At 33.6% G+C, this 14,315-nt stretch overlaps 1 protein-coding gene across 1 annotated transcript; it reads left to right on the plus strand.

Moving 5' to 3' along the window:
• Nucleotides 1-8,057: 8,057 nt before the first annotated feature.
• LOC133286865 (serine/threonine-protein phosphatase 7 long form homolog) lies at nt 8,058-10,138 on the plus strand. Its single transcript, XM_061484370.1, has 4 exons — nt 8,058-8,590; nt 8,708-8,786; nt 8,877-9,269; nt 9,334-10,138. Exons 1-4 carry the CDS (start codon nt 8,058-8,060, stop codon nt 10,132-10,134), a joined length of 1,806 nt encoding a protein of 601 aa, XP_061340354.1. The 3' UTR covers nt 10,135-10,138.
• Nucleotides 10,139-14,315: the final 4,177 nt, after the last annotated feature.

A 14,315-nucleotide genomic window follows, 5' to 3' on the forward strand; every position in this document is an offset into this window, starting at 1 on the left:
TCCAGCCTTCAACTTTGCAAGTAGTACATGTGCCCCTTGTTCTGCCGATAATAATGAAACTTACAATTCTTTTATTTTTTATTTTTTATTTTTTGTTGATGATTTTGTTTTTCATTATTGACGGCAACCTTATAGTCCAAAGAATAAAAAATTTCGTCTTGTTCCTTAATTGTATTGGATTAGGATTTTAAAAGACTTTTTTGAGATAAAAATTTTATAAATTTTAAAAGACTATTCAGAATTTGAAAGACTTTAAAGATTTTTTTAAAAGACTTTTTTTATAATTAAGATTTCATAAGATTGGATTTTAATAGAATTTATAAGATTTGAAAGGATAATATGAATTTATAAAATTTTAAAAAATCATTTGAATTTTTAACAAACATTCAAAATTACACGAGTCAATACAAAAAGTTAACAAAGAAATGCAATGATATTAAAAAAAAAGAGTAAAATGTAATATAATTTTCTCAATTAGTAAAATTCATGATAAATTTTCGTTTGTAATTTTTTGCAATTGATCTTGTAAATCTTGGAGTTTTTGTTCTACGTGATGAGAGTTTTTTAACTATATATCATATGCATGTTTTTATTGAGTATTCGAAGAATATTTTGAATTTGAATTTGAATTTTCTTGGTTTTATTACATGAAAGTTTAGAAAATTTCTCAAATTATTTTCAATCAATATTTTGAAATCTTAAATTGCTTTGGGGTTTTGAAAAAGAAGTTTTTAGTGATCTATTGACACAAAAAATTGTTTGAAATCGTTTCTTATATTGAAGAAATTTCGTTCATGAATGTATTATTATGAAACATAGGTTCATATTATAAAAGTTGCAATCTTTCTTTAAATCGATCTTATTTCATTGATGTAAAATGAAAATTGGTTTGAGGATTTTTGCTCCCCTGTTGTTTTCTCACTAATTTATGTTGTTTTTAATACAAAAATTACAAGAGTCAATACAAAAAGTTAACAAAGAAATGCAATGATATTAATAAAAAAAAGTAAAATGCAATATAATTTTCTCAATTAGTAAAATTCATGATAAATTTTCGTTTGTAATTTTTTGCAATTGATCTTGTAAATCTTGGTGTTTTTGTTCTACGTGATGAGAGTTTTCTACTATATAACATATGCATGTTTTTATTGAGTATTCCAAGAAAATTTTGAATTTGAATTTTCTGGGCTTTATTACAAAAAAGTTTAGAAAATTTCTCAAATTATTTTCAATCAATACTTTGAAATATTAAATTGCTTTGGGTTTTTAAAAAATAAGTTTTTAGTGATCTATTGACACAAAAAATTGTTTGAAATCGTTTCCTATAGTGAAGGAATTTCGTTCATAAATGTATTATTATGAAACATAGGTTCATATTATAAAAGTTCAAATCTTTCTTTAAATCGATCTTATTTCGTTGATGTAAAATGAAAATTGGTTTGAGGATTTTTGCTCCCCTCTTGTTTTCTCACTAATTTATGTTGTTTTTAATACAAAAATAACACATTTTCATACCAAGAAAAATCATGATCAATAGCTTGAAAATTTATTTTTAAACATTCAAAAATTCTCAAAAATAGCTTCAAAATCTGCAATTTTTTAGATTAAAATCGTTCAAAAATCTGTTATTTTTTAGCTTTGGCGAAGCTCCCATGGCGGAACTCGATTTCGAGCGGGTCGACCCACCAAAGGTAGAAGAAGACACTACAATAGAGAAATATCAAGAAATTCTATGGGTTAGGGTAAGATTGTGAGAGAGACATCATATTTATATTTCTCACTAACGAGTCTCACGAAATTTACACCAATAGAAAATCCATTAAAATCGTAAGATTTTTTAATACCACAAGATTATTTTTCCTTTGTAAAATTCTGATAGAATACCAACGGATTTGGACGGACTTTAAAATAATCTTTTAAAATCCTAATCGAATACCACGTGACATTCTTTCAATCCTTTAAAATTCTAATTGAATACCAATGGATTTTTTTGTCCAAAAATAATCCATTAAAATCCTTTGAAATCTCAATCCAATATACCTCCCTTAGTAGTAATTTAAAAAAAAAAAAAAAAAAAAAAAAGTGAACACGCTTTGTGAAATGGCTTTTTCCTTTTTAATTTTTTCTTAAGGGTTTATCATCTATCATTTAACATGACCACAAAAAGTTTCCTACACACACAACATTTTGTGGGGCCCGCAGCAAAAAAAAAAAAAAAAAACTTCGGCACGCAAAACGAATTTCTATAACATAACACAATCACTTTTCCTACAACATAACTTTTATAAAACCATTTTCTTAATGAGTGAGATGTTAAATGACATAAGGGAACAAGGTTAATTCGGAGCAGCCTGTTTCGCCTGTTTTATTTTTTTTATAAGTTAAAAATTACTTTTTTAAATTAAAGTTAAAAATAAGAGCTCAAAATACAAAGTTAAAAATTATTTGGTGGTTATATAAATTTTTTAGCTTAAAAATTATTTTAAAGGTTACGTTAAATATAAATTATTTGGTAAAGTAATTTTTAGTTTTTTTCTAAAAAAATTGGTGTACATTTTAAAAAAAAATCTTTTGGGAGTTTTTGACTTTTTTTTAATCATTATAACAAAAAAAATTTATGATAATTTTTTATAATAATATAGTTGACCAAACATTTCCTTTTAGGAAGAAAAAAAACTAAAAAAATAAATAAATAAATAAAATCTGTCAAATGAATATTTGTTGGCAACAAAGGCTTGAGTTTGTTTGATTGTATTTTGTTTTTTTTTTCTTAAAATTATTTTGTAAGATAGATAATGAAATATATGATTTTTCATAATTTTTTTGTTTTAAAAAGTTAAAAGTCAAAATATAAAATAAAAATAACTTGTTATCCAAATTTGAAAAATGAGGGTTGTTAATATAAAAAAAAAGTCAAAATATTCTTAATTAATATTATAATTAAATAATAATTTTCTATATTTAAAATATTAGGGTTGTTATACTAGCACTTATTAAAAAAAGCTGAAGGGACCTATCAATTTGTTTTTGCAAGAGGGAAAAATTTCTCCTTATTTATATATAAAGACTATCAATTTTTTCTACTACCACTTCACTATAACTCTAATCACCGTTGGATTAGAAGAAAAGTTAAATGAAGAAAGAAAAAAAAAATAACTTTTGAATGAAATAGTCATTAAAGCAATACTAAAAAAAATTGATGTTAAGAATATCTTACCTCATATATATATATATATATATATATATATATATATATATATATATATATATATATATTATTTCAAATATATGTTTCAGTATCTCAATTCATCGTAGTGAATTATGTATTGTCTAGCATAAAAATATTATTTATATTATTTTAAAATATTAAATAGTAGTGGCACTCGACAGACAAAATCACAAAAATGTTTTAAAAAATATCTCGGAAGCCACTCTTTTTATCAGAGCCTGGTTTCGATCCAGGGACCTGTGGGTTATGGGCCCACCACGCTTCCGCTGCGCCACTCTGATCGTTGAGTATTAGATACAAATAATATTAATTATTGCAACACGATTCTTCGCACGTACTTCATTGCTTCAATTTTGATCATCAAAACAGAAGCCTTAAATTTCAACCAAAGAGAACACTACCCATAACCAGAAGAACCAAATTGCAAAAAAAGTTAAAAACAGAAAAAGAAAATTATTGGAACAAAGACTTGGGAAAATCAGAAGGACGACACAACATGAACAGGATAAGAAGGAGGCCTGAAATTCGAGAGTTGCAGAAGCAGTTGTTTTGATGATTTCTGGCACCTGGGGTTTTGCTATTCGTAAGTGTAAACTAAGAAAGTTTGTAGCTTTGAAGGTTCTTCTGGGTTTGGCTGTGGGATTTGGTTATCAGTTTTAAGAGTAAGTGCAGAAGCTATGGATGCATTCATTGCTCTTTATGGTATTTAGCAATGGAATTGCAAGGGAATAAGATGAATTTGATGTATGCTTAGCTACGATGCTGAATGTAGGAGTTGGAGTGTCTAAAGTGTTTTATGAGTTTATTACGGTATATGTTTTTTTATTTATATTTTACTCATTCAAATAAGAGGCTTACTGCATATAACTTATCTGCAATAACTGCAGAAAAAGTTAACCCATTTTTTAATCCATTTATTATTTGATTTTTAGGGAGGTGTAATGGATTAGAATTTTAAAAAACTTTTTTGAGATAAAACATCTTATAGATTTTAAAAGATTATTTAGAATTTGAGGGACTTTAAAGACTTTTTTAAAAGACTTTCTTACAATCAAGATTTCATAAGATTGGATTTTAAAGGATTTTAATAGAATTTATAAGATTTGAAAGGACAATATGGATTTATAAAATTTTAAAAAATCATATGAATTTTTAACAAATATTCAAAATTACAAGTTAAAGAAAAAAAAAGGAAGGTTATACTTACAACCTACTTTTCTTTACAACTTTTTCCAACCATATCTTAACCATTGATTTCTGTCAATAAACAATTATCATTCATTGTAAATTAAATATTAATTAATGAGTTTGATTTGCGAAAGTAATAACCGTTGATTGACGAAAATCAATGGTTAAAATATGGTTATAAAAAATTATAAACAAAAATAGGTTGTAAGTATAACTTTTCCGATAAAAAAATAACAAAGAAATGCAATGAAATTAATAAAAAAATATAATATAATATAATTTTCTCAATCAGTAAAACATAATATAATTTTTAACAAACATTCAAATTACTAAGCAATAGCTTTTCACATATCTAAACTTATACTAGTCCTCCATGCATTAGTATTTTGTTATTCTTGCTCTTGGGTTTGACCAATGGGTTAAAAATTATCTTCTTCATTGGGTATCAAAGATATGTATATATGATTACAAGACCAATTTTTTTTTAATTATTAAAATAATTCTAAATTTGTATATAAAACCTAAAGTTCATGACAAAATTTCGTTTGAAATTTTTTGCAATTGATTTTGAAAATTTTGGGGTTTTTATTCTACGTGATAAGAGTTTTCTAACCACATATCATATGCATATTTTCATTAAAATTCTAAGAAAATTTCGAATCTAAATTTTTGGATTTTATTTTTAGAAAATTTCTCAAATTTTTTTCAATCGATACATTGAAACCTTAAATTGCTTTAGGACTTTTGAAAAACAAGTTTTTAGTTATCTATTGACACAAAAAATATTTGAAATCGTTTCATATAGTGAAAAAATTTCATTCATGAATGTATTTTGAGGAAGGATATTGTAACAACCAAGTTGTGTTACTACAATGTTACTACCAATCAATCTCACCGTTAGATCGATTATGTTGATCCAACGGTTATATTTATTTACATCTTTGTATGGTCATGATTTTCCAAATTTAATATTTTATATTTATTTTCACCTTTATATGGTTATGATTTCCCATATTTAATGCTTTCACTTTAAATATGGGAAATCATAACCATACAAAGGTGGAAATAAATATAACCGTTGGATCAACATAATCGATCTAATGGTGAGATAGATTGGTAGTAACATGGTAGTAACACAACTTTGTTGTTACAATATCCTCCTCATGTATTATTACAAAATATAGGATTCATATTATGAAAGTTTCAATCTTTCTTTAAATTGATATTGTTTCATTGATTTAAAACGAAAATTTTATTTTCCTATTATTTTATGTTGTTTTTAATACAAAAATCACACACTTTTGTACCAAGAAAAACCGCGACCCATAGCTTGAAAATTCACTTTTTAAACTTTCAAAATTTCTCAAAAATGGCTCAAAAATATGTTGTTTTTGAGATAGATTATATTAAAATCTCGTTGGTTTGTTGTTTCTAGGTTATTTTATGATGGAAATCACTCAAAAATATGCTATTTTTGAGTTTTGACGAAACTCTCATAGCGGAACCTGATTTCGAGCAGGTCAATCTGTCAAAGGAAGAAAAAAAACACTGTATTAGAGAAATCTCAAGAAATCCTAGGGATTAGGATGAGATTGTGAGAGAGACATCCTATTTATATTTCTTACTAAAAAGTCTCATGAAATCCACACCAATAGAAAATTCATTAAAATCGTTAGATTTTTGAATACCACAAGATTATTTTCCATTGTTTAAAATCTTGATTGAATACCAACGGATTTGGACGGATTCTAAAATAATCTTTTAAAATCCTAATCGAGTACCATGTGATTTTTTTCAATCTATTAAGATCCTAATTGAGTACCAACGGATTTTTTTGTCCAAAAATAATCCATTAAAATCCTTTGAAATTTCAATCCAATACATCCCCTTAATATAATAACATTGTAGAGCCATACACGTTATTTTTTATATTCCACTGGGCTTTTTTTTACTTTATTTATTTATTTCTCTTTCCTCAATTTATTTTTATTTAGGTTCATTGATCCCAAGCCCAACTAAATTGAGTTGAAGATGATATTGATGTAACGGATTTTACAAGGAAATGGTGTAGAAGAAAGAATACATGGTAGAGATTGAAGCACGCACTTTCACTACACATAAATCAATTTTATATAGTATACAGTCTCAAGAAGATAATACTTGTTTATTATTATTTCTGCTTATATATATATGGCATCGGTATATGCTAACGTATAATAAAGGATGAAGATATAAAGGTACAAGAAGAAATTTATATAAACCTATATGAAAAGATCGCATGAAAAGATTATATAATTCATAAAATACAAAAAAAATTTGCCAAAGTTCTGTGTTTTTCATTTTTAAAAAGTATTGAAATGAATTTGTAATTTAAAGACACTCATTTTATAAAATCCTTTTACTTTTTTTATAATACATTCTAACAAAGACACATAATTGGAGCAATTTGTCACCAATTAAAAGGAATTACCATGTGCATATTTATATTATCGTACACATAACGTTATAAAATTTATCGTGGATCATCATTACAGTATAAACGACAAAGGAGCATCACTCACATTTTACCTACTCGTACTATTTCTATCGTTTTATCAAAAAGAAACTTGATAAGAGTTCTCTTGATAATATTAACATGCTTATTTTATTCAAAAATTGATTATATAAACACACAAATTTATGATTCATCTGTCATTGTTTGACGCGCCAAATCATACCGCATATTCCAAGGAATAATTTATCTAAACAATATCCTAGAGAAGAAGTAGGGCGTCACATGTCTCATGTGCAACCTATATATACCTCACTTTCCTTTTTTCACTCCTTACTCATTTACCTCTCCAACCTCTCTCTAACCGCGGTTCGTAGTGAAGCTCTGCCAACGTAAGTAAGGTCATAATACCTCATATGTATACATTTAAATTACAGTGCTAGTTAGTAATACATGTTAGGATTGATTGTATATTAGAGACTTGGAACATTAGGATAGTCACTTAGAAATTTTGTGTCATGCTATGAATGTTGTAATGATATAGTAATATTATTATTACGTAGTTATTATTATTACTGATTTTTAATTATGTATTAGGGTTTAGCATATTAATTAGTGATTTATAAATAGTGTTAGAGACTTTGTAAATTTCGTATGTATGATGTTATTAATGCGGGAGTGCATAACTTTGTAGTTAGTTAAGGATAATGGCTGAGTCATCATCTTCTTCGGGATCTGATTCGGATGTAGAGCCCACCGATCCCAGCATGTGGATCATACCTGGACCCTACAGGTGGGAGGTCCTTCGTCAGAGGACGCAGAAAGGTCATATTTCACAGCGTGTGTGGAATACTGAGCATGTAAGAAAGATTAAGACGAGGCGTGGGAAGCCACAAGGGGGCCCACCTACCGGTGCTATTCCACAGGTTGTGGAAGAGTACCTCAGACAGGCGGGTTTCATACATGTTGCCAGGATGCAACATATCCAGGTATGTTATTTATGTCGTTTTGTATTTATGTAATTAAATAATGTAATTCGTTAACACGTGATAACTGCGTAATTTATCACAGATAGATACATTTTTAATTAGTGCTCTGGTCGAGAGGTGGAGACCAGAGACACATACCTTTCACATGACCCAAGGTGAGATGACGATCACCTTACAAGATGTGGCAGGCATCTTGGGCTTGCCGACCGACGGTACTGTCGTCATCGGATCGACCTCTGAGGATTGGCACGCTGCTTGTGCTGGTGTTTTTGGACATGTTCCAGAGGCCGGTGAGTTCCATCATTCTGGCGACCTCCGCATCTCATTCTTGGATCGACATTATACCCGGTGGACTGATCATGAAGGGAATCATGCTGCCGAGATCTACTTCACAAAAGCTCACATTGCGCGGATGTTGGGGACTTGGTTGCTGGCGGACAAGTCTGGAGGTAGCAATTTTGGTTGTCGGCTTGTCCCGTTGCTAGGTGGAGGATTTGAGGACATTGGCCGATTCAGCTGGGGATCTGCAGTTTTGACACACTTGTTCAGGAATTTGTGTGAAGTGACAGATGCCCGTCGAAGCGACATGGGTGGTTGCCATATTCTCCTTCAAATTTGGGCATGGATACGATTCCCACCCATTGCTCCACCCCTTCCTCCTCATCCACAGCCGGGCACACATTATGGATGCCGGTATGATTTATTTACTTCATTTGATTTCGATAATGTATGGTTAATACTGTATGTACTAACTGTATACTTCTTGACTTTGGACGATTATGTATGGTTGATAATGTTTTTGATTGACAGGTTTAATGCTGTACAAAAGTTTAAACCTCATGAGGTCACCCATTATCGGGCAACATTGGACACACTCTGTAGAGATGAGGTTTGGTGTTAGATACTTACGGTGTTGTTATTTGTCTATGGGTTTATTTTTTTTTGTAACTCTATATATTGTTTCACATTTTGTTTGTAGGTGGTGTGGCAGCCGTATATAGAATATGAGTGGCTTGACGTGACTCCAGAGCAGCAGTATCTGTGGCTAGCTCCCACACCTATTATCTACTTCCACACAGTTGAGGCATGTCAACCGGATAGGTGCATGCGACAGTTTGGTCTTAATCAACCCATCCCGGAAAAATCTAGAAAATTGAGAGGAATACATGATCATACTCTACGGGGGAAGGTTGAAGAGAACTGGAGACGTAAGCTCAGGGCTCACATTGATCGATGGAATACTAGGATTCAGCATATTGTACTGCCACCTCCATTATATGGTTTGATGTCACCTAATCATGAGTACATGGAGTGGTTCAGAGAGAGGGGAAAGCGCTACATATCACGGAGGGCAGCAAAGATAGGGCGCATGGTGAGTTTTGTACTTATTTTACATTTGTTTCAAATTACAACTAACATTTTTTCGTAATATGCAGATTGACGGTCTTGAAATGCTGTATCATGCAACAACGGCGGAGGAGTTTCCTCGATTTGGACTACAGTATATCCACGAGGAGATAGGCCGAATTATTGGGATGTTTCGTGAGAGTTCACGAGTTGATGAGCCTGGACCTGAGGCACCCCCCGTGCAGACTCAGCCTGATCCTCAGTTGATCGTGGATGTTCCTCGTAATAGACGGGAGGGACGGGGATTAGGACGTACACGTGAGAGAGTTGCTGCTGAGCCTGTCCCGATTATAGCACCTAGACCAGTGGTCGAGACTCAGGGATGGTTTAGACCTCCAGCATTTGGTCCTACTTACGGGTCACAGCCGATTTATCATCACGGATCGCAGTATGCGGCAGGTCCTAGTCAGGCGGCGTCTGAGCACCCTTACATGAGCGGGCAGGAGCCAGTTTTCCAGGCTAGTCCGATGGCTATGGCAGGAGCGGATCCGGCATCCTCACAGCCTGATTTCCAGCCCTATTCACAGGGACTTGATGCCGATTACCCCTTTTGGTCTGCAGAGGACACGATGGAGTTGTATCGCTCTGTAGGCCTTGTTGCAGAGAGCCATGACAGTGGGGAGACTCTAGCCACGGATTCTCACAGTCAGGGACACACCCCTTTTGATGTGCCGGGCAGCAGTGCAGGACCATCAGATGATTTCATCCGTGCGGCGATGGATGACTTCCACACTCCACCTCCACAGGACCATCAGGGTGACCCAGTCTGGGACAGACGTATACTACCAGATAGGGATGCACGACATAGGCCATGGCCACCGTGGTCCTAGTTTCATTGACATTTTGTTTATTCATTATGTTGTGGACTGTTTCATATTGTTATTATTTTGTTCTTTTGTATATGTCATATGAGTGTAGCATGTTGTTATATTGTGGACGCTACATTATTATATTATTTGGACTATTCACTATGTTTTGGTTATCGTTCTTTGCGGATTTATATTACGGTAACTAACAGCATCAGCTAATTAATAATTCAAGCTTAAAAACATACATAAACGGAAAGTAAAAAGTCCAACATAACGGACATTACAATTCATGCAATAACATAACCAACAGCAACAATATGAACATAATATGCAAATCATTCGTTTCTCCCACGACTTGGACATCGCCGACGATTATGGCCGCGTTCCTTGCAAAGTCCACACCTGATACGGCTCTGGCTTGTCTCAACTTCATCCATCTCGTTGCGGATGCGAGTTGACTTTGGACGACCTTTTGCACGCAACATAGTACAATCAGGAATAATCTTTGCACCACTAATTTCAGGTATTGCTTCCTCGTTTCCGATTGGCTCCCACGGAAAAGAATAAGCCTCGACCAAGTTATTTATCAAGAAGACGTCGTCAACGTAAGTGAACGCACTCTGCCTAACACTTAACGCAGCAGCAACAGCGTGACTACATGGATACTTAAAGGCCTTAAACTTTCCACACTGACAGTATCTCTGTGGGAGGTTGACAGAATATGAACGTTCCCAACCTGCGTCAACCTCGAATACAGTATGTTCAACATTGTATGCACGAACGTGGTGGCCTGTTGCATCTACCTGGTTCTTCTTGACCAATTCAACAACATGTTTGGAGTGACGATGAGCTGATTGAAGTTGTGCAAGAGCATTTGTTCCTCTCTCAACAAAATATGCAACCAATCTGCTATATGTATGCTTAACCAATGCTGTTATAGGCATATTTCTGGCCCCCTTCAAAACCCTATTGACAGATTCAGCCAAATTTGTTGTCATATGACCGTACCTCCGTCCTTCAATATCGTAGGCACGCGACCACTTTTCCTTAGGAATCGCATCTATCCACTCAGCAATTTGAGGACTACTTTCACGGAAACTCGCAAGATTCCTTTCAAAATCAACCATTGCTGGAGTATAACCTGCACAAATTGGACATAAACGAATTAAACATAAATTGACAGTCATAATGGAAAGAAATAATTAAGCATTCAGTCAATGAGTATACCTAAATTCTTTAACATCCGCTTCAAATCTTCATTTCGAAACTTTTGATTGAAGTTGCTTGCAATATGACGAATACAGAATACGTGATACGCATTTGGCGGCTGCCAAGTAGGGTTATTTTCCACAGCAGATATTATGCTTCGATGCCGATCGGATATTAAACATATGTTTGACATCGTAGTCACATGAGCACGAATATTAACGAGAAAATAATCCCATGCTTCCAAAGTTTCGCCTTCTACGATGGCAAATGCGATCGGTAAACATTCATTATTACCATCTTGGGTTGTGGCCACCAACAATTTCCCTTTGTACTTTCCATATAAATGTGTTCCATCAATTTGGATGACGGGTTTGGCAAATTTGAACGCCTCACAACACTGTCTAAACGTCCAAAAAATGCGATGAAAAACCTTTTTTCCAGAAACTAAGCTCTGCTCGGCATAAAGATCATTAGTTTGTATATGATAAAATGAACCTGGAGAAAAGCGAAGCATGTATTCGCACCACCTTGGTAAAAAAGCATACGATTCCTCCCAATCACCGTACAAAATTGCCATCGCTTTCTGCTTCGCATACCACGCCTTTCTGTACGAAACTTGAAAGCCATATTTAGCAGTTATCCTTTCTTGCACCAAAGAGATTGACACAGATGGTTCAGACTTTATCATCCCTGCATTGAAGAGGATATCAGTTCCTCGATAACATCGAACGAATTTAATTACACATTTGTGGTCAATCACACATTAAAAATACAAAAAGGTACCTATCACGAGATCTGCAATAACGTCCGCATCAAGCTGTCTATGACCCTGGGAAATGTGCTCATTCACACATTCGTGTTTTCCACCCCATCTCGTTATTTTCCAATTTTCACGAAACACCAGTTTGATCGCCCTTACGCGCCACGGACAACCTTGATCGTACGCACAACATTTCATAGACAACTTTGCAGGCGTGCTCTCAATTACAATGGCTTCTTGATGCTCCCTAATAAGGTTGTGCTTAAGTGCCATTTGGACATCTTTTTTTGTCGCAAATTCTTGATTGACAAATAACATGTCACCCAGTTGCCACGGACCTTGTATTGAAGCCGATCCAGACACCGAACCATCAGTACATGATTCTTGTTCGCTCTGATAACTCCAATCAATGTAAGAATAATGCGGAATTCCTTCCCAAAAAGGAATAACATCTGTGTCACCTGCAATTGCGGGTTATAATTTTTTAATACGAACTTACTACTAATTCAGGCAACATTAAATCAGTTATTTATTCACGCAATATACAAATGGGAACAATTACCTTCTTGTGGAATACCAAACGGAGCAGACGCAACGTCATTCAACTGCGGCATTTGCGCGACGACTGGTTGATGGAATATTGGAATTTCAGACGCACCCATCTCACGAGATTCATCTCCTTCTGAAGCACTAGCATCCTCCGCCAGAAGATGTTCTTCCATTGCCATATTTTCATCGTCATCATCGTCGTGCATTTCCCAAGTCGGATTATTTTCATCTCCCTCAGAAAAGATACCAACTGGAGACGCATGAGCGGCAGGAGAAGCTGGAAGACGGGGAGAATTTAAATAAACTGACCTCACCGGTATGGGAGCATTCTCCGTTGCAACGATGTCGACATACAACTCTAGAAAATCTGTCCTTGACTGGTTGCAAAATTCTTCCATTGTCATCTCCAAGTCTTCATCGTCAAGCACTTTCAAACTAATGTATTTATCACCTTGCCACACCCTTGTCGTGATCTCAGTGATACATTGGTTGTCTTGAAGACTTAACTTCTGCCGAATTCTCTGATGCAATTCGCCAATGGTTGTGTTGCGTTGGATACGTGTCACCCTTTTTTCACCTTCGAATATGACACCTCGTCGACCTTCTACCTTCCTACCATTGAAATATAACACAACACGAACAGAATCAGGATTTGAACTCATTTTTAAATAGAATTACAACTAAAATTCAAATACTAAATTAAAGATAAAGGAATGTTGGTGGAGAAGAGAGATATGAAGAGTGAGAGAAGAGGTGTGAATTGAATGGAGGGGGTGAGGAAATATATAGAGCACACATGTGACGCTAGTTTTGGGCGTCACATGTGACGCCCCATTGGGGCGTCTCTCCCATGGATAAGACGCCTCAATGGGGCGTCACATGTGACGCCCAAAACTGACGTCACATTGTGCAGTAGATGTGTAATTTTTTACGAAACAACATTAAATGCGTAATTATTTTATTTAAATACAATATTTTAATTTTTTTGCCGAGAGATTACAAAGAAACTTGTATAGCTAGTAAAATATGAAATTCAGAACATCAATATGACAATAATCACTTAAAAGGAGAAAAACTAGTAAAATATTATTGCTTTCATAAAAACATAGGTGCAAAAGGTTACAATATTTATAGAGAAACTAATGTGCCTAAAAGAATAAACCCAAATCCTAAGAAAAAAGGAAACATAATCTAGCTTATAAAAGAAATAAATAATAAAAAATATCTTCTATATATACAACATTCTCCCTCAAACTGAGGAATATATATTTATATTTCCAGCTTGCTAGTAAGTTCTTAAAATCTATCTGTGGGAGTCCCTTAGTCAAGATATCAGCTAGTTGACGACCAGAGAGAATACAAGGTGTAGTAATTAGTCTACTCTCTAGTTTTTCTTTTGATGAAGTGACGATCAACCTTAATATGCTTGGTTTGTCATGTTGAACGGGATTGTGAGAAATACAGATGGCTAATTTATTATCACGGAATAGCTTCATAGGTCCTTCACATCTTACTTAAAGATCATCTAGAATAAACTTTAGCCATAATAATTCACAAATGCCTTAGGCCATGGCTCGAAATTCTGCCTCAACACTAGATCTTGCAACCACATTTTGCTTTTTACTTCTCCATGTTATCAAGATCCCACATAAAAACATACAATAGCTCGAGGTTGAGCATTGGT

Source organism: Gastrolobium bilobum, unplaced genomic scaffold, assembly GCF_033153095.1.
Source record: "Gastrolobium bilobum isolate Gb01-03AN ecotype WA unplaced genomic scaffold, APGP_CSIRO_Gbil_v1 utg32822, whole genome shotgun sequence".
NCBI classification, from domain to species: Eukaryota; Viridiplantae; Streptophyta; class Magnoliopsida; order Fabales; family Fabaceae; genus Gastrolobium; species Gastrolobium bilobum.

Coding starts and splice junctions, on each gene's coding strand:
- LOC133286865 (XM_061484370.1), top strand. CDS start 8,058: ATGACGATCACCTTACAAGATGTGGCAGGCATCTTGGGCTTGCCGACC. Junction 8,787..8,876: donor ACACACTCTGTAGAGATGAG/GTTTGGTGTTAG, acceptor TTTTGTTTGTAG/GTGGTGTGGCAGCCGTATAT. Junction 9,270..9,333: donor CAGCAAAGATAGGGCGCATG/GTGAGTTTTGTA, acceptor CGTAATATGCAG/ATTGACGGTCTTGAAATGCT.